This window comes from Carya illinoinensis, chromosome 7 (genome assembly GCF_018687715.1).
Source record: "Carya illinoinensis cultivar Pawnee chromosome 7, C.illinoinensisPawnee_v1, whole genome shotgun sequence".
Taxonomy (NCBI): domain Eukaryota; kingdom Viridiplantae; phylum Streptophyta; class Magnoliopsida; order Fagales; family Juglandaceae; genus Carya; species Carya illinoinensis.
The window spans coordinates 14,094,890-14,115,013 of NC_056758.1; the positions used below are offsets into that span (position 1 = coordinate 14,094,890).

The 20,124-nt window shown below is 36.9% G+C and overlaps 1 protein-coding gene across 1 annotated transcript; it reads right to left on the minus strand.

Moving 5' to 3' along the window:
* Window positions 1-447: 447 nt before the first annotated feature.
* On the minus strand, window positions 448-4,449 carry LOC122317113 ((3S,6E)-nerolidol synthase 1-like). Its single transcript, XM_043134038.1, has 7 exons — window positions 4,245-4,449; window positions 3,864-4,149; window positions 3,378-3,747; window positions 3,047-3,265; window positions 2,659-2,797; window positions 2,296-2,544; window positions 448-961 (listed from the first exon to the last, which is right to left on the minus strand). Exons 1-7 carry the CDS (start codon window positions 4,392-4,394, stop codon window positions 671-673), a joined length of 1,704 nt encoding a protein of 567 aa, XP_042989972.1. The 5' UTR covers window positions 4,395-4,449; the 3' UTR covers window positions 448-670.
* Between the last annotated feature and the right edge of the window lie 15,675 nt (window positions 4,450-20,124).

Genomic DNA, 20,124 nt, shown 5'->3' on the forward strand with positions numbered 1-20,124 from the left:
TTCTATTAATTTTTGAAGAAAAAGAGACTCAAGAAGATCTTGAGGCCTACGTGGTAATTAGGAATCCCTCAAGTGGATACTATATACGAGATACATTTTTAGTTCACAAAGTTCAAAATAAAGTGCATTCAAGTCCTTCTATGGTTAAAAAAAACAACGTTGTTCTTATGTTGTGTACAACGTTGTTCTTATGTTGTGTAAAACATTGTTCTTGTGTTGTGTATAGATAGTTTATAACTGCATCATACACAAGTTTTCCTTACTAATTAAGTTGGTTGTTTTGTCCCAGAAAGTATTCCAAGTATTCGAACATCTATCAGAAGAAAGTCTTCATTTATTTTTGAGTATCAAGCTCATATATATATGAGAAATAATATTTGCAGTCGTGGTTGTGCAAGCGGCGTGCAGTCACTTTAAAAAAAATGAATTAATATGGGACCCACATGAAAAAAAAAAACTAACTTTCTAATCGTGGACCCCACTCTTTTTCAAAGCGATTGCGCGGCATTTGCAATTCCACGACTGTATGTAGCATTGCTCTCTATATATAGCACTATTAATTTTCATAGATGGGGGCGCTCTTTGGTGCACACAAGCTTGTATTAGCGTCCAAAACAAAAGTTGTAAACATTATGAAAAAGACCGAGCTCGGATATTTCAAAAGGCTGCTCTACACAGACACACTTTCATAAAGCACCGATTTCACATGCTCCTCAAAGCTTGGAAGACCATGATTTTCATCATAATTATATAGTAACGGAACCATTCTTGCAATATTAAGAGATGCCTTAGTGAATGATGCCAGAAATGGATTTGGAGAGAGACACTCTTTGTTTAGGCGTTTCCATGCGTCTGAAATCATATTCACAACTTTCTCCCGTGCCTCTTTAATTGAACAATCTTGGTGTTCCTTCATGTAGTACTCTATGTATGATCCATCACAACCATCTTGACTCTCATCCTGCAATTGCATGACCACATGTGTGATGAAATTACTCTAGATGTAAGTTACATGCATAAGAAGAGTTCATCTTAATTTGAAAAATTAATGTCGTTGCATTGATTATTTGCTCAATCAAATATCAGATAATATCGTTAGCCACAATGACAATATATATACAAGAACTGATTTTGTAACTTCTATTATACATAATTGTCATCCATAGTCGTCCTTATAATTAAATATACATATAAATTAATGTGCATGTGTGAGTGTGTGTCTATGTGCATAGAAGTTTTATTTATAGGTATTTCAAACAAAGGCTAAGGATGAGTACTGTAATGCACAAGTCTTATCTTTTTCCACAAGTGTATGCACATGCAAGTTGTATATATACAAATATAATTATTTCTTTCCTTTTCCCCATTTATCTTTTCAATCTTTAATTTCGATAATAAGATTGATTTCTATTTCTTAAAAACCATGGGCATGGATATCACAACGGCCACTAGCCATGCATGCACCAATTTTACGCTTTGATATTTTAGGGTACTTTTGAGAGAGAAAGATATAAAGGAATCAAAACAGATAGATCACATCCACTCGGAGCCCTAATATGTCTCTTTCTCTTCTCTAAAATCACCCCGTCATTGTGATAGCAAAAAATATATCGTAGTGGACCCAAATCTAAAACCAGCAATTGGAGTCCCTACGTACATGACCACTTGCGAGTAAATAGGATACCTCCAATACCCCACCTCCTGCCCATTCATTCATTCTAAATATTTAATAGCCGATTTATGGATATATATATATATATAGAGAGAGATATATATATATATAAATGTTACCATGCCACCTTAATTATACCGCTCACTTTCTCTCATTGGTGCTATGTGGTTTATTTAAAAAAATTAAAACACATAATAGGGATCGATAGATCAGATAATCTAGCGTTTCAGATTTCTTCTTTTTGTGTTTTGGGATGCTATTTTGAGCATATATATTTATCTTTAATACACCATGTGGCAGGTGGTGCCACATGAATAAATGAGCAGTAGTACTATAACTAGTAATAGTTCTGATAAATGTATATAAATATATAATATACCTTATCCATCTGTTGCAATCAGTCTAAAAGATATGATGTTTATTTTCGGAAAAAAAAAAATGATCACCTGATTGGTTTATTTTTGGATGATTTAGGTAGATCATAATTAATGTCCTCCATAGCTATCTAGTTGAAAAGGATCAATGATTTTCTATATGATGCGGATGGATACGTCGGCTTAAACTTGAAATTACCAAAACATGAGTATTCAAAAAGGTGAAGTTCATGTAGTAAACAAATGTACCATGGCACTTCCAAGGTCATCCCAAAGCCGAAGAATCGTGGCAGGAGAAGATATAATGTCTGGCATGTTCTCAACAAGATTTCCGGTTTCCTCAGTTAGTCGTTGACCCAAAAGAAAGAAAGTGTGAACTAGTACCACGTGTACTCCTGAGCTTACAATTGCATTCTCCAAATAGTCTTTCGACTTTGGTGATTGCCCTGAAGCAAACCATCGTGCCTCAACTAGAAAAGCATTGCACAAACTCGCCCACTGCAAAGATTATATATGGAGCTGTCATTTTTATATTTTTCACCAAGATGATGTGAATGTATAGATGGAATATGTGGGAATTAGGAAGTACTGTCATGATTCATGGATATTTACCAATTTTCTTAGAGAGTTTAGCGGGTTCGAGCCATGCTTTTGATATATCTTTTGGCTAATTTCCTCGGTGATATCATAGAGAGCCTTAAAACATATCTTCATGTATTCGGGTAACTGATCGAAGGCGCCAAAATCCCATCTGTGTGCAACAATTTATTATGTAATGAATAATGTTTATAAGGAAATGGAACATTAGTTTTGTAAAAAGTAATGCTCTTTTTCATTTTTTATTTTATATAATTCTCAATCATAGTTTTTATGTGGCACATTTTAAGTGATTGTCATTTAATTGATTAATGAAAGAAACTAATGTGCCACACAAATAATTATAACTGAGGATGACAATGTTCAAGATGAAGACTAGCTCTTCTGTGAAACAGATGCATACTTGTTGATGACTTCAGTAAAAAGAGTGAGCTCCTCAAGCGTCCCATGCACATCAAAAATGTCGTCGATGATGTAGATAAGAGAAATGGATTTTGTGAGCTCAACCCTTTCGTCCGACAAGTCTGGATCTACGAGACAGACCATGGAACAAATGTACCATTTTAATGGTTGGTTCCTTGCAAACTTTAGCTCCTTAGCCAAACCAAGATCTCCCCACCATCTAAGATGCAAACATTAACATTAGAGGGAGACTATGATATTAATTTTTGTAAAGGTATAATAAATGAACATATACATATATATATAGTCAAGTTATTATATGTAAAACCTACTTCGAAATTTGAGCAATTTCCTTTTCGTGCATAGATTGGGCCATATTGAAATCCATTTTTGCTAGTTGTAGTAAATCATTCAACCATCCCCCTTGGGAATTATCAAAAAACTCTTTGGCCATGAAACATGCCAAGCTTTTGTGATAAGGATGTTCCAAAGTATTTAGAACAACTCTGGTATGATTGATGTTTTCACCATCTTTCTCCCATGCATTCAGAAGCTGCTCACAAAATTTTCCAGCTTCATCAAGTACATCTTCGCCTTCTACATTCAGCTGTGAAGCTTCATATAAAGCCATCAGTCCTTCAATGTCTTCACTCAGTTCTTTGTTAAATTTCCCCTCCTCGTCCTTGAATTTGTTAAATACATCTGGTCCAAAAAATATATGCATGATCACCACATGTCTTCCATTCTTATATATACAAAAGAAACCCATAAAACTGTGACCAGAGCTCGATCGGATTCAATAAAGCATGAATACTTACCGGGAGCCACATAGTAACCTTGTTGTCTCAATAGTCGAAAGCGCAGTGCAACCACGTGAAGCTCATCATGATGACCGTACTCGCCATGAGTAATGTATTTTACATATTGCCCCCGTAAAATTGCTTCAATCTCTTCCTGGAAGTGGTAATCAATGTTCAGGCGTTGTACTGCATCAATCATACTTAAACCTTCAGAGGGATCTAATTCCTCTGCTTCTGCTACAACATTCCTCAGTACGTTCCTGCATACTTCCAATTTCTTTGCATGTTGGACACCAAAACAACTCTGCAAATGAAGAGAATGACGTTAATTTAGAAATTGGAAAAAACATAAGGTTCTAAATTATAAACAGAAAACTGTAAAACAAAAGTACTAATTACTGTATTATCGTCTTTATTTCTATAGTTGTCTGCGTATTGCAAGGAGGAAGAAGCCAATGCGTGATCTTGGGCAATGTTCCAGTTCTGCTTGTTGGAACTGGATAAAGAGGTCAGGCTAAAGGGTTTCGCGTTGCTAATCGAAAATGCCATGGAGAATTAATGAGTAATATCAGCAAGAGATCGATTGAAGATATTGTTTCTTGAATTTACCACGTTTGCAGTTGGTACAAGGAATTAACGTTTGATCCTATTTATAGGACGCGCGCCATATATGATCGTGTCATCATCAAAACGTAAGCAGCTAGCGTACGCATTAATTCTAAGCAGTTTCGAAGAGGGTTCCTGTTGGGAAAATATGTGTATCACGGCGTTAATTGGAAGATACGTACAACATGCAACAGCTAGCTTGACCACCGCACTTGGTTTTCCATCTGTGTAACATGAGAACCACGAATTTATTAACTTATAGTCCGCGCGGTGAGATCCACAAGTTTTTATTTTTACTTTTAGGGAAGTAATTATTATGTCACTCGATCGCTAGCTCAAGATAATCTAATTACGCATTACATAGATTACTGTAACTATCATATTAATTCCCTACCTGTCCAATCTTGAGCTGAGATGCACTATGCGCGCAGTTTGTTTTGACCATACAAATTAAGTGGCAGCGGCCTTCATTTGTAAAGATCTAACGCAATATTACACGATACATTGATATGTGTTTCCTTTTTTATTTATTATATATACACTAGCAAACTTGAATATGAGTAATCCATCAATCATCTCCAATATCCAACACCCGGATTTACATGGGGGCATACAAAAAAACTTCTAAGTACCATACATACTTTTCATCACCAACCAACAACAGGTACCAAGTAACTTGAAGTATCATCATACCTAGGCCTATGACTAGACTAACTTTTGAACCAGCTACCTTAACATGTTCTAAATATCGTTGGAACTGATTATTGCTTATTTCCAACTAATGTAGAACTATCGTTGCAAAAAATTATTTCCAACGTAATTATAACGCGGCAAATATCCAAAAAATCATTGCAAATGATCAAAAATTTCTGCTAAAGGTGTATTCCATCTAAGGATAAATCGTTGAGAAAGCTTAATTATAGCAATTTATATCGTCGCAAAAGTTGTATATATCACTAAAAATGATGTCAGATCTACTGCTGCGGTCTATCCTTTTCCTTGTAGTTTAATTTTTTGCAACACATAAAAATCATTGTAATAGATCAATTGCGACGAATTTATATCTATTAACGGCGAGTTGTAGTCACCGGAAATACAAAAATTACAATTAAAAAAAATACTATTAAAACTGCATTCAATTGTAATTTTAAGTGGTTTATAAAGCAAATATCATAGAGATCCTATATTGAGAGACCCAATCCAAGCAACCCACATGACCCGTTGTACAAAAAAATAAAATAAAATTAAAACTAATTAGAAATTGGCTATACACTAGGGTGGACCAAAGGGAACCCAAAACCTACAACTTAACTGCTAAAGTCAGACAAATCTAGAAATGTCATTAACATTCATTCAAATATATCAACTATGCTACTCCTCTATCTTTATAAATTATATCTAGTTAGACATAACAATATGTACTTGCGCATGAAGGGTGGACAAAATAGCACCTCACAAGACTGCATCAACCCTTATACTTGTTGGATATTTGATATCTCCATCTAGACACAGCAATCTGGTAGTTATACATAAAATGCATTAGTACACACCATTAGAGCAGTTATAAAGGAGCAGTGCATTCGTTGCATTGGCAATTGTGGGGAAATTAAATATATAGTCATATAAATTAATAGGTTGTAATATTATGTTTAAATCAACATAGTGTCAACAACGTAAGCATCTAAGCAAACTTGAATATGAGTAATCCATCAATCACCTCCAATATCCGACACCCAGATTTATATGGGGGCTTACAAAAAAAACTTCTAAGTACCATAACTACTTTTCATCACCAACCAACAGGTACCACGCGACTTGAAGTATCACCAAACCTAGGCCTATGACTAGACTAACTTTTGAACCAGCTACCTTAACAAGTTATAAAAATCGCTGGAATTGATTCTTGCTTATTTCCAACTGATGTAGAACTATCGTTGCAAAAAACTATTTCCTGCGTAAATATTGTGACGCCCCCAACTCCCACGTATGGACACGTGGAAATCGAGGCGTCAGGATAATGACAATACGGATCACACATCCCATCGCCAAGTGCCAAGTGTGTGTACATGTAACAAGTGTACAATAAAATCACGTAGAGGATAATAACAGTCTTATAACTAAGTAGCAGAATTTTTGTTTAAATACAAACTTGTTTAAAGTACACATAATAAAATATTACAAGTCTCAAATATCGTTTCAAACCAAATTACAAGACATACAAACTAGTAGAGGTAACTTATAACATAAAGGACTCCAAGTCAATAATCTGGCGGAGCCGCCTCCTCAAGTTCAGCCTCCTCCTCCTCAACCTCTGCATCAAAATCTACAGTATCAAAAATAGTGCCGCAGGTAAGTAATAATCCAAATGCCACAAAATAAAATATATTAAACTCAACAATATGCATGAAAAGATGCCAAATGCACATATCCCATAAATCCACATTTTTCCACGCACGCCAAAAATTCCATTTTGGCCCAAAACATATCCTTTAAAACGAGACCTTGCCATTATCCCAGATAATGGTCCAAACCAAGAAAACCACCATTTTTCCAGAAAATAGATCACAATATCCTCATACAAAACCTTTTCATTTTTTCAGAAAATAGCCCATATCCAATATTCAAAATCCGTTTCAATTTATTGCATGCACCATGATCTCCCCTAGGGATCATCCGCACACTCAGCCTCTTGTCCCACACCGTAGGTAACGACTATGCAAGTAACACCTAAATGAGTGATGCCCAGTCTCGCACCTAATGCGTACTTGGACTAGGCCATCCTCTAGTCCCCGTCAGCCTAGGGACCACGGAGTCGACACGACAGCGTTACCATATCGTGCGATCCGGTCATCGCACAGCAACAACCTAGGGGATATCACTCAGTATTATCCACCCTCGAGTGACCAAAGGAGCTCCACCGAGATAATACCCCATCTCGGCTTGGGGTCATGATACACACGCACCAAAAAATCCATTTACACTGATAAAACCAATTTTTTTCAATTTAATACATGCACATGAATGCACCATGCAATGCACACCTCAGGATACAATTTATCCAACAAAACTCAACATCAACAATAAACAAACAACTCCGTCCTCAATCCATCCGACCCCCGACTCCTCGAACTCAGTCCGGAATAAGCAACCAGTCAATGAATTTATTGTAAAAGTAATTATATATTTAAATCTAAAATAGAGTTTGAAAAATACTTACAATGCTATATAATAATTTTCATAGGATCAACAAGCTGCAAAAGGCAGAAAAAAAACAACGTATCAATGCAAAAGCACTGTGGCCATGGGTTGTAAAATACCCACTTTTGAATGGTAACGATCCAAGGTTTGAGAGTGATAGGGAATAACTTAGAGGTATTTATGAAGCTAGTGGAAGTGAGGATTGGCCGTGGGTGGCGGCGAAAACGGCGGTGGAAGGCCAAAAAGCCCAAAACGGAAAGTGGGTTGGTTGAGCTTTATCGATGACAGATCAGAGCTAGGGTTGGGGGGGCTAGGTAGCTGGGATGACGGTGATGATGTGGTGAAGAAGTAGTGGCCAACGGCAGAGGCACGGCGGCCCGGGGAGCACAAAACCATGCGGCTTGGGTGGTGTTCGTGGTAGTTAATGATGGCGTTTGGGGGGCTGAAAATGGAGGGGTGAGGTCATCGGTGGGTGGGGAAGAAAATGGAAGCAACAGCGACGGCAAAGTGTGGCGCACGACGAAGATGGAAGGAAAGGATGCCGCGACTTCCAGCCGTACGTGGCAGCTAATGACTACATGGGTTGCCCTGAAAATTGAGGGAGGTGATCACCGGCCTGAGGGGAGTTGACCGGTGGGGGTGGTGCACTGCACGACAGGCTGACAGCGACGGTCTGGGCGGCATGAAAAACGGACAGAGAGGGAGGGGGAGGGGCTGGGTCACGTGGGAGAGAAGCAGGGAGAAAAGGAAGGAAAAAGAAAGAAAAGGAAGAAAAAGGAAAGAAGAAAAAGAAAAAGAGAAGAGAAAAATAAAAAAGAAAGAAAAGAACTAAGATCCAGTCCTCACATCTAGGGTTCAGAAACTGATCCAACGAAAGCAACTTTAAAAGCTATAAATATAATAAATAACTAGTAAATACTAATAACAAGATTTGAAATCCAAAAACCAATTAAAATAATTTAAACTCAAAACGATAATTAATATTACGAAAGCTCTACAAAACAATTTTCACAACTAAATATGTTCAATTGAAATACGATAATTTAAAATAAAAGAAAAAATATTTTAATTAAATTAAAATATTCCTTCAGTGAAAATATACGTAAAAACAGGGTATCACAATTATAACGTTGCAAATATCCAAAAAATTGCTGCAAATGATCAAAAACTGCTGGAAAAGGTGTATTCCATCTCAGGATAAATCATTGAGAAAGCTTAATTGTAGCAATTTATATCGTTGCAAAAGTTGTATAAATCGATGGAAATGATGTCTGATCTAATATTGCAATTTGTTCTTTGTGTTGTAGTTTAATTTCTTGCAACACATAAAAATCATTGTAATAGATCAATTGCGATGAATTTATATCTATTTGCAGCGAGTTGTAGTCATCGGAAATAAAAAATTGCAAAATTAAAAAAAAATACTACTGAAACTGTATTCAATAGTAATTTTACATGGTTCATGGTGCAAATATCATCGAGATGCAGTTCTTTCTTCCCTTATTGAGAGACCCAATCCAAGCAACCTGCATGACCCATTGTAGAGGAAAAACAATTAAAACTAATTAGAAATAGGCTATTTACTAGGGTGGACCAAATGGAACCCAAAACCTACAACTTAACTACTAAAGTCAGACAGATCTAGAAATGTCATTAACATATATTCAAATATGTCAATTGTGCTACACCTCTATCTTTGTAATTCAACTCCACTTACATCAAAGAATCAAACCATATAATTTGGGAAATACAATTAGGGAAAAAATCCCACCAAACTATCAAGTCTTCTAGATGCCAAGCAAATTTTGCTAAAGTGTGAGCTGCTTCATTAGCCGATCTTCCTCTTTGTTGAATTGAACATCTTGGAATCATCTTCATCATAATCTTGATTTCAGATATATTACCCCATGAGGACCTTGAATCAGTTTCATTCACTATCAATAGTGAATCACTGTCAATTATCAACTTATTGATGTCAAGAGGAATGGAAATCTGTAGACCACGCAAAATTGCCAGCATCTCCACCTCCAAATGATCATTTACTGCATTTTCCTTCTTACTAGCAGCAAGGATAACTCCACCTGTGTCATTTCTAACTCTTTCCACATGCCATCATCTGGTATCTTCATCAATGAGGCAATCAACTCTTGAAAAAGCAGATTCATCTCTCTGATATGTGTTCTGCATCAACTTATGACTTGGGAGCCAATAGTTTGACCATATATTAATAGCTTTTCCATCTCCCACTCTCCACCTATACCCATCTAGAAGGTTCTTTTTAGCCTCCCATCTCCCACTCTCCCGAAGATTTATAGAGCTTGGGCAATTTGCTACCCATCTCATCACCACGGAGGAGATGCAGGCTGAGCATTTCTAGGATGGTCTGCGACCTGATATACGTAGAATGGTGGTCTACCATCGGATTTCCACTTTTCAGGATTTAGTTGACTTGGCCACTCTGGCAGAGCGAGAGATTAATTTGAGTATGGGCTCCCCTCCAGGACAAAAGAGGGAGAGTTTTACAGGTGAAGGAAGTAGTTCTGGTTCGCCACAGAAATTTGTTCAGAGGACCGGGACTCGACCACAAGCAGCCTCGAGAGTGCATATGGGAGGACGGGTGCCAGTTTGTGGGAGGTCTAATAGAGCCCATGAGGGTGAGTGTCGACTAAGTGGTGGAACCCATTGTTACCGTTGTGGCCAAGAGGGACATTTCGCTCGTGAGTGCCCTGTTAGAGTTCAAGGAAGTCGTGGAGGTCGACGTGGTGGAAGAACTAATCAGAGGCAAACAGTGCAAGCTCAGGTTTATGCTGTTACACCCGGAGATGTTGATGATGAGGCACTAGCGACCCATGATGCTGGAGTGATTACAGGTATGGATCTAATCTAATCTTGGATTTGATTTTTGGTGTGATTTGGTTTCTTCTTTGTATTTGGATTTGCACTTTGTTTGATTCGGGTGCATCTCAATCATTTGTATCTTCCACTTTCGCTCGGATATGTAATTTGGTTACGGGACCTTTGCCAAAATCATTAGTAGTGGCTCTACCAAATGGTGAAGTGGTGTGGTGTTCCAAAGTTGCATTGGGTTGCCCTTTGAATTTTGGTGGAAGGTTTCTGGATGCAGATTTGGTTGTATTTAAGCTGCTGGGATTTGATATTATCCTTGGGATGGATTGGCTATATCGGTATTCTGCGAGTATTAATTCCAGAAGTCAGGTAATTAGCTTTCAGCTCCCAAAGGGTGATTACTTGGAATTTGCGGGAAGTAAACTAAAAGAAAAACTGGTAGTTATATCGAAAATTCAAGCGAGAAGAGAGATTGCTTGTGGAGCGGATGCCTTTTTAGTCCAAATGGTGTCTACGCCGTCTGAGAAGAAGTCATTGGTAGATATCCCAGTTGTGGAAGAATTTCCTGACGTGTTTGTGGATGACTTGCCTAGGCTACCCCCTGTTCATGAATTGGAGTTTGTTATTGACTTGGAACTTGGAGCGGCTCCTATACATAAAGCCCTTTACCGTATGGCACCAGTTGAATTAAAAGAGTTGAAGGTTCAGTTGCAAGAATTGGTAGATAAGGAATTTATTCAACCAAGTACTTCGCCATGGGGTACGCCAGTGCTGTTTGTTAAAAAGAAAGATGGTACCCTAAAAATGTGTATTGATTATCGAGAACTAAATAAGGTGCCATCAAGAATAAGTATCCTCTTCCACAAATCGACGATTTGTTTCATCAGCTTCAAGGAGTAGTTGTGTTCTCGAAGATTGATTTGAGATCAGGATACTACCAATTGCAGATAAGAGACAAGGATATACCCAAAATTGCTTTTAGATCGAGATATGGGTATTATGAATTTAAGGTGATGCCTTTTGGGTTAGCCAATGCCCCTGCAGCTTTTATGGATTTAATGAATTGGGTATTTTGACCTTATTTGGATTCCTTTGTGGCAGTTTTCATTGATGATATTTTAATTTATTCCCAAGATTTTGAAGAGCATGTTTATCATCTTCGTCTAGTTCTTGGGAAATTGAGAGAACACCAGTTGTATACCAAACTCAGCAAATGTGAATTTTGGTTGGAGGAAGTTAAATTTCTTGGGCATGTGATTTTCCGAGACGGGGTGGCTGTTAATCCTAGCAAGGTGGAAGCTATTTTGTCATGGCAGTGACCAACGACCGTGCGTGAGATTCGGAGTTTCTTGGGACTTGCCGGATATTATCGAAGATTTGTGGAGGGATTTTCTTGCTTATCCGGACCTCTCACTACTTTGACTAGAAAGAATGCAGAATTTATTTGGTCAGACAAGTGTGAGAGAAGTTTCCAAGAATTGAAGAAGAGATTAACAACTGCACCAGTATTGGCACTTCCAGAACTGCACAAGCCTTTTGTAGTTTTCAACGATGTTTCTAAATTTGGATTGGGATGTGTCCTTATGCAGGAGGGACAGGTTGTTGCTTATGCATCTCATCAGCTAAAAGATCATGAGAAGAATTATCTAACGCATGATTTAGAATTGGCTGCGATTGTGTTTGCTCTTAAGATATGGCAGCACTATTTGTATGGAGAAGTTTGCGAAGTATACACTGATCATAAGAGTTTGAAGCACTTGTTTTCTCAGAAGAAACTGAACATGAGGCAGAGGCGATGGCTAGAGTTAATCATTGATTACAAGTGCGTGAGTTGGAAAGTAATATGTTTTTGGGGCCAAATGGGATTTTTGGTGTGCGTGGGAAAAATGTGGATTTATGGGATATGTGCATTTGGCATTCTTTCATGCATATTGTTGAGTTTAATATGTTTTTATCTTGTGGCGTTTGGATCTTTACTTACCTGCGGCACCATGTTGGTACCGTAGACTTTGATGCAGATGTCGAGGAGGAGGAGGAGGCTGAGCCCGAGGAGGCGGCTCAACCAGAGTATTGATTTGAGTTTTATGCCTTGTAGTTTGGTGTTGAAACGATATTTGAGACTTGTAATATTTTATTATGTATGTTTTAATCGGGTTTGTATTAAACAAAGAAAAAATTCTGGTACTTAGTTATAAGACTTTTATTATCCGCTGCGTATTTTTGTTATACACTTGTTGCATGTACACACACTTAGCACTTGGCGATATGATGGTGACCCGTGTTGTCATCATCCTGACTCTTCGATTTCCACGTGTCCGTACATGGGAATTGGGGGCGTCACATGTTTCAAATATGAAAATGCTCTCTTCTTATTTCTATCAACAATAGAAGGAAGGCCAAAATGCCATAATCTCTCAGACTGATGATGATGTTCAACCCCTGAAAATGCCATAATATCTTCTTGCTGACTGATAGGGACATTCTTTTTGAAAACCATCGGTGTCTTTCCTCTATTCACTTTCTATCCAGATGCTCTCTCATAGATCTCGAGCAAGTGTTGAATATTGAGACTTGTCTATAAATTAGCCTTACAAAACATCACACTAGCATTTGCAAATAAAAGATGCTTTATCTTAGGCTCTTCTTTTCAAATTTGTATACCATCCACTTGTTAGGATTGCCCTACCTTCTTTAGTAAAGAACCTAAGCCTTTAGTGCATAAGAGGAACAAGTAAAGGGAGATAGGATCCCCTTGCCTCAAACCTCTGGTAGGATAGATTGTACCCTTCAACTCACCATTCACCAAGATAGAAAAAGACACTGATCTCACACACATCATTATTAGATTGATCCATTTTCATGAAATCCCAACCTTTTCATTACTACCTCTAAGAAACCCCATTTCACTCTATCGTATGCCTTACTCATATTAAGTTTCAAAGACATAAATATATTCTTCCCACCTCTTTCCTACCTCAGGAAATGCATAAGCTCATATGCTACCAACACAGTATCTGTTATCAATTTACCAGGCACAAATGCACTTTGGGAACTATAAATGATCTTTGGTAGCACCATTTTAAGTCTAATAGCCAAGATTTTTTATATCAACTTATATACTACATTGTAGAGGCTAATTGGCCTAAACTTAGATATCAACTTAGGCTGTGCTTTCTTAGGAATTAGAGTGATGTAGGTGTGATTTACTACAACAGGAAATATACCCCTATTTAGAGCCCTTAGCACAGCACCTGTTAAACCTTGACCAACCACAGACCAAAATTTTTAGAAGAAAAGGGAAGCCATTCCATCCAGCCTTGTTGCCTTTGTTGGGTTCATTTGCTTGAGAGCCAGATTAACTTCTTCCACACTAAAATACTTCAGTAATGACTCATTCATATCTGCATCCACTCTACCTTCCATCTCTGGTCCAAAAAATCTATCTGACTAGACTTTGTTGAAGCTTTAAAGAGAGTACTAAAATACTCTAAGATAAGTGTGTCTCTATCCTCATTTAGCTGCCATATCCCATTTCCGTCTCGAAGGCCATTAATGGTGTTCTTTTTCTTTCTTTGTGTAGCTTTGTGGTGAAATAATCTAGCATTAGTATTCCCTTCCTTCAACCGTAGAGCCTTGGATCGTTGTCTCCACATAATCTCCTCCCTCTCAAGGCATTTCTACATATTTGCTCTTGCCTCTTTATAATCTACTCTATTTTGGTATAAAGGGTCTTGATTCTGAATAAATTCAGTCTTTGCCTCACCTGCTCAATTCCCTTCCTTACCTGACCAAAGTGATGCTTATTCCAAACTGACAGCTTTCCCCACATCTGTCAATCTTCTTCATTATAGTATGCAATTCAGGCCCACGTACTGCACCCTTCCAAGCCTCCTCAATAACCCTTTTACAATCTGGTGCTTCCACCCACATAGCCTCGAACCTAAAAGGTTTTTGCCCTTTCCTTTGGTACATTTCAGTAGCCAACTTCAGCATAATAGGGTGATGGTCAAAACTATGCTTTATTCAAGCATTGGGTTATAACGAACACCATTTCAAGTTTGCAAGGCCCCTATCATTGCTTTCATAAATGCATTGATCAAGTTCTCTATTGTTGCACCAAGTGAATTGATTCCCTATGTAACCTAGGTCTTTTAAAGCGTAGTCATTTTGGCCTTGGTTGTCCCCGCCCCTTCCCCTCCTCCCCCCCCCCCCAAATTTTTCACTATTGCTAAGAATCTCATTAAAATCCCCCATCAACAACAATGCTTGATTCTAAGTCACCTGCAATGATCTATTAAGGTCCCATGTTTCATATCTCTTAATAGCACATGGATGCCCATAAACCCTAGTAAAGAACCAAGGTTCATTCTCCTCCTCAACCTGAATCTAAGCATGAATATGTGACTTTGAGAAATTTGTAATGGTCATGTGACACCCCAGATTCCGTTTGGGATTGAACGGACATCTGAAATGTCATGACATGCAATACAAGGTTACCTACCCCCGTTCATGACATATAAGATGCAATGTTCCTAACATGCATCTAGCATTATGCAATATTCACAACAGATAATTTTTTTTTTTAGCAATACTATGCACCAAACTTATATTATCCCCAACAGTTAAATTGTAATCCAGGCATACTTAACAAAAATAAACATCCACGATTTTAGTTAGAGTCTCAGAAGACTGTAATTTCAAAAACATAGGAGGCCAGACTTTATATTTATATTACCAAAATACACTATTGAGGAAGTTCATCAAGTAACTTGTGTAACTCGACTAACAAGGCCAGAATACTGTCCAAAAACTAACTATGGAAGCTATAAGCTCTGCGTTGTGTCTGCAGTGTCTAGTCAACCTCCTCCAGTTTACCAGTGTCTGCTCCCTACTCTGATCCTGATACATCGCCTACCATTCGGGGGGAATGGTAGTTGAGACTACCACAGTGAGATTTGATTACAAATCTCAGTAAGTTAATAGGAAACTCCCACACAGGTTAATGATGTATGCATGGCAGTAAAAACATGAATGGATAATTAAAGCCATAAGTAAGCATAACATAACTTGACATATGGCATGGCATAATTAACATAACCTAAACTAAAACGTTAACTGAACTTGACTTGACATGACATGAACTTGAACTTATAATATAAAATGGGTTAGGAAGATAACAAGAACGTAAACTTGAAACATAACATGGACTTGAAGCATAGTATGAACATGAACTTAAAACATAACGCGAACATGAACATAACATAACATGAACATGAGCTTGAACATAGCATAAACGTGAACATAACATGATATGAACATGAACTTGAAACTTAACGTGAGCATGAACATAACATAACATGAACGTGAGCTTGAACATAACTAAAACATGAATATAACATGGTATGACCATGAACTTGAAACTTGATGTGAACATGGACATAACATAACATGAACGTGAACTTGAATATAACATGACAGTAGATTATACTCCTTCACTATAGTACTCGGCAGCTCATAGCCTTGACCACAATACTAGACAGCGCATATCATCCTTAACCGTAACATATTGCTTATTCTTAACTTATTGACATAAACTTGGAATCTTGTTTAATATAATTAATTAATAAGTGAACATATGGGTGCTACACGGGTCCCCTTGAGCTGTGTATCCCTGCCGATTACCACATCACAACACAGGTATCTACACCAGCTGTGAATGCGTTAATACGTACTCCACAGTTGTTGTGGCCTCACGTATTCTACGTGTCACAATTGCTGTGTCTCACGTAGTGTATGCTCCACAGTTGTTGTGACCCTATACTTCATGCTCCATAGTTGTTTTGGCCCCATGAATTGTTTGTGCCACACTTGTTGTGAATACACGTAAAATAAAATATGGCACCATCGGCGTTAGTGCCTGGTGCGCTCCGGTGACCAGCTAATTAGGTCCCATTCGCAACCTGTTGACTGTACTTCATCAACCCAGGGAATTTTACACCTATTTAGAAACTCCATCATGAACAAAGGAGTTCCACTAGGATATTACCCCATCCTAGCACTTAGGGTCGTGATTGACATGAATAACTTAACATAAACATGATCTGAAACTTGACTTAACATAACTTGATCTGACTTCTTTACTTAACATGACATATTTGTAATGGTGAATATTACATGCTATGACATACATGTAACATGTGGCATACTTAACATGGCATACTTATAACATATAGCAATACGTGGCATAATAGATTGTGTAACAGATAAATATTCATGACAGAAGAAATCATGCATAACAGATAAACATGTAATGACGTGGTATGGCATGTTATATATGATAACATACATATATAAATTATAGTTCCCTTACCCATCATACATACACAGTAAACTGATAGTAAGTTAGAAGCTAACTTACCTCAATCGTCGCATTATACTAGAATAAAGCGCGAAATACGAGAAACTGAAAGAGAGTATTCTAAAAGTTAAAAATTTAATTACTAACAATTAGAAACATGAAAACAAGCTAACTTAGAGTAAAATTACCATTTTACCCTCTATATGTGGGAAAATGACCACTTTACCCCTAACTTAAGGATTTCACATCTTAGCTCCAAAAATTTTCAAAATTTACATTCCTCATGTACACCTTGTACTAAACTCAAATATCAACTCAAAAAAATTTAAAACAAATCACAATTATAGAAAACACACTATGGCCGAAACATCCATAGGCCATTTATCTATATTTTTGTTGCAATTCCTTCCAACTTCAAAACTCTTGCTTAAACCAAAATTTTGCAACAAGGATCTTCTTATCCTAAGTTTAAAACTATACTTAAAATATCTATTTAGGAAAAGCTAATAATCAACACCAAACTTTTTGTAAAAACATCCAAACACTTGAATCACAAGTTTTGATCCTAAATCAAAACATCGCCAAGAATTTCAAAAAAATCAAATCTTACTTCTAACGTATTCATAACATCATCCTAAGATCAACCATGCTTTAAATCATCAAAATAAAGTCACCAAAGTCACAAATAACCCTTGGAATTTTTGGTTTTACACTTAGTCCAAAAACAGAAACTTTTTCCTCAACTAGCTTTGATAAATCTCTTGATCAATAGCTTAAGGAGGTGAGATATTCGAAATAAAGCATCACATGGTTTTAAAATGTGTCCTAAAGAATATCTAACTATCAAACTTAAAATGACATGGCTAAAAATCAATAAAACATGGATCTAATGCAAAAACATCAAATCTTAGGCCTAACCAAAATCCTCTTGCATAGAAAAATCATATCTTTGAAACTAATGCTAAATATCTTCAAAATAACATCCTTACATGAAAATAAGAGACTTAGGATCATCATATAAAAATTATCAAAGCCTTTAGAGTAAGATCAAATCTCGAAACATTCAAACTTTCTCCAAACAAAAACTGTTTTTCCACTTCCAGTTTTCAAGTTTCTAGATCTAAGCAAAATCTATCATCAAAAACTTTATTCATGCAACAAAACCTCAATGAAAACTCATAAAAATATTTTAAAAACACTCCATAAAATTTTCAGACCAAGATATGTCCATTAGCTTGGTTAAAAACTCCAAAAAATAACATACTCTCCAATTTTATGCCCAGCATAACCTTTTCATGGTTACAAATACTTTTGACCAAACAAATGACCATGTAATGAGACAAATAATATATCCACAGAATTTATACTCAAAGATGAACAACTTTTATGAAGGATTAATCATGTGAAAATACCTACAAAGGGTCGAAAATATCCACACAAGAAGACCCAGAAATCTGCCCGAGAGAGCTCTTTTGGGTTTCTCTCTAAGAACGGGTTGAAGAAGTGATGAAAGGGAAGGAAGTGTGTCTTGCACGACTCAAGACTTCTGGAGGGGGGAGATATGGACTTTAATGAACCTTGATTTGAGGTGGATATGTGACATAAAGTGGAGAATAGTGAGAGGTAAAGGACTGCGCACTTGCAAAAGCTATGAGGTATGGAGGTTGATAAGGTGGATTTCTCCATCACCTCAAGGTACTATTCGGTGCAGCCAAGGGCATCGAATGGTCTACCATGTGGGGTAGGAAACTTCTTCAAGAAACTTTGCCAGGGTGGCCAAATTTGTGGGCCTTGGTGGGCCTCAACCAAGTGAGCTTTAATTTGGAGTTTAAAGGGGGTTTGGTTAGGGTTTGAGATGCTATCAAGCCCAAATCCAATTTTTCTTGGCCCAATCAAATTTCTAAGGTTTAAAAGGTTGGATAATGATTTCATAACAAGAATTTGAGAAATTAATAGCATGTGGAAGTGATTTAATCAAGTGATTAAGCACAATACTAGAAATTGGATCAAAAAGGGTTTGAAGGCCAACTTTAGGGTTTGGGGAAACCATTTAGGGTTTCGGTTTCAACCAAGATTTTGGGGTTTCAATTGAATTCCAACCATTTAGGGTTTCACTAGGGTTGAAACCCTCTTTGATCTAGCTCAATTTGGTAGATTAGATGAAAAAAAGTTTTGCTTAGGTGGCATGATCTCACACCTTGATTTCCTTCACAAATCCATCTAATGGTTCCTCTTTGTGCCAAGTGTCTAATAATATTCAATATGTGTGGCTAACATCTTTCCAAGTGTCCAAATAAAACTTTTCTAATCTAATTTGGACATTCCACACTATGATTTTGAAAACACTGTACTTAGTACGCTTATCGAGATTACTATTCACTCCACAAATATACATAATAAACTTAGTACTGAAAAATCATAAATATTCATATTAACTTACAGTGAAAATCCTTTACCAAAACTCAACCCTTAAGTGTCCCTAAAAATAAATTCACAATTTCGAACAGTTGTTTCGTCCGAAATTATAAAAATGGGTTATTATGCCTTAAAATGCTAAATATCAAACTGAGTCTAATGGTGTAGACTATAACATATTCTGACACTTCTAACTACCTCAAATATTTAAAATCACATTTCTGGCACCATAGCAAGTGATAACACTGACTATGTTGACAGACTAAAACCTATTCAATTAGTCAATTCATGAAAACTTATGGAGTTTTCATGAGATTCCTAAAGTCTATAGAAATTCTAGCATTAAATTTCTATCAGGCTGTTATAGGTCAGCTTCACGCTCTCCTTCCAAAACAAAGCTAAACCCCCACTCCTACCCTCACAACTCACAGCCTATAATACTCGAGTCTTACTACGTGAGTCTTTAAGTCATTTTATTTTATTCCTTAAGTTAAATATTTTCATTTAAAAATTTTTATTGTTTTATTAATTCATTTTATTCTATTTTAAGATGGGTGTATTTTTATTTTATGTGAATTATTAAAATGAGTTGAGAGCATGATTTTAATACCCTTAATATATTTTCTCTTAAGTCCTTAACTTTAAATTATTTATGAATTTGGTACATTGATTTTACACCATTGGATGTAGTAGTCGGAAGGAATATATTTCTAAACTTAATCTTAACCGTCCAAACCATGCTTTTTGGGTAAGCTTTGACTAGTCTAAAGTAATTCTTTCTCCTTTCTGTTGGTTGCTTTGATGGCTTATGGGATAAGCTTACTTGAATTAATTAAGTCCTTATCTCATCTTCAA

Coding starts and splice junctions, on each gene's coding strand:
- LOC122317113 (XM_043134038.1), bottom strand. CDS start 4,394: ATGGCATTTTCGATTAGCAACGCGAAACCCTTTAGCCTGACCTCTTTA. Junction 3,748..3,863: donor AGGTTACTATGTGGCTCCCG/GTAAGTATTCAT, acceptor TTTTTGGACCAG/ATGTATTTAACAAATTCAAG. Junction 3,266..3,377: donor GAAATTGCTCAAATTTCGAA/GTAGGTTTTACA, acceptor TTTGCATCTTAG/ATGGTGGGGAGATCTTGGTT.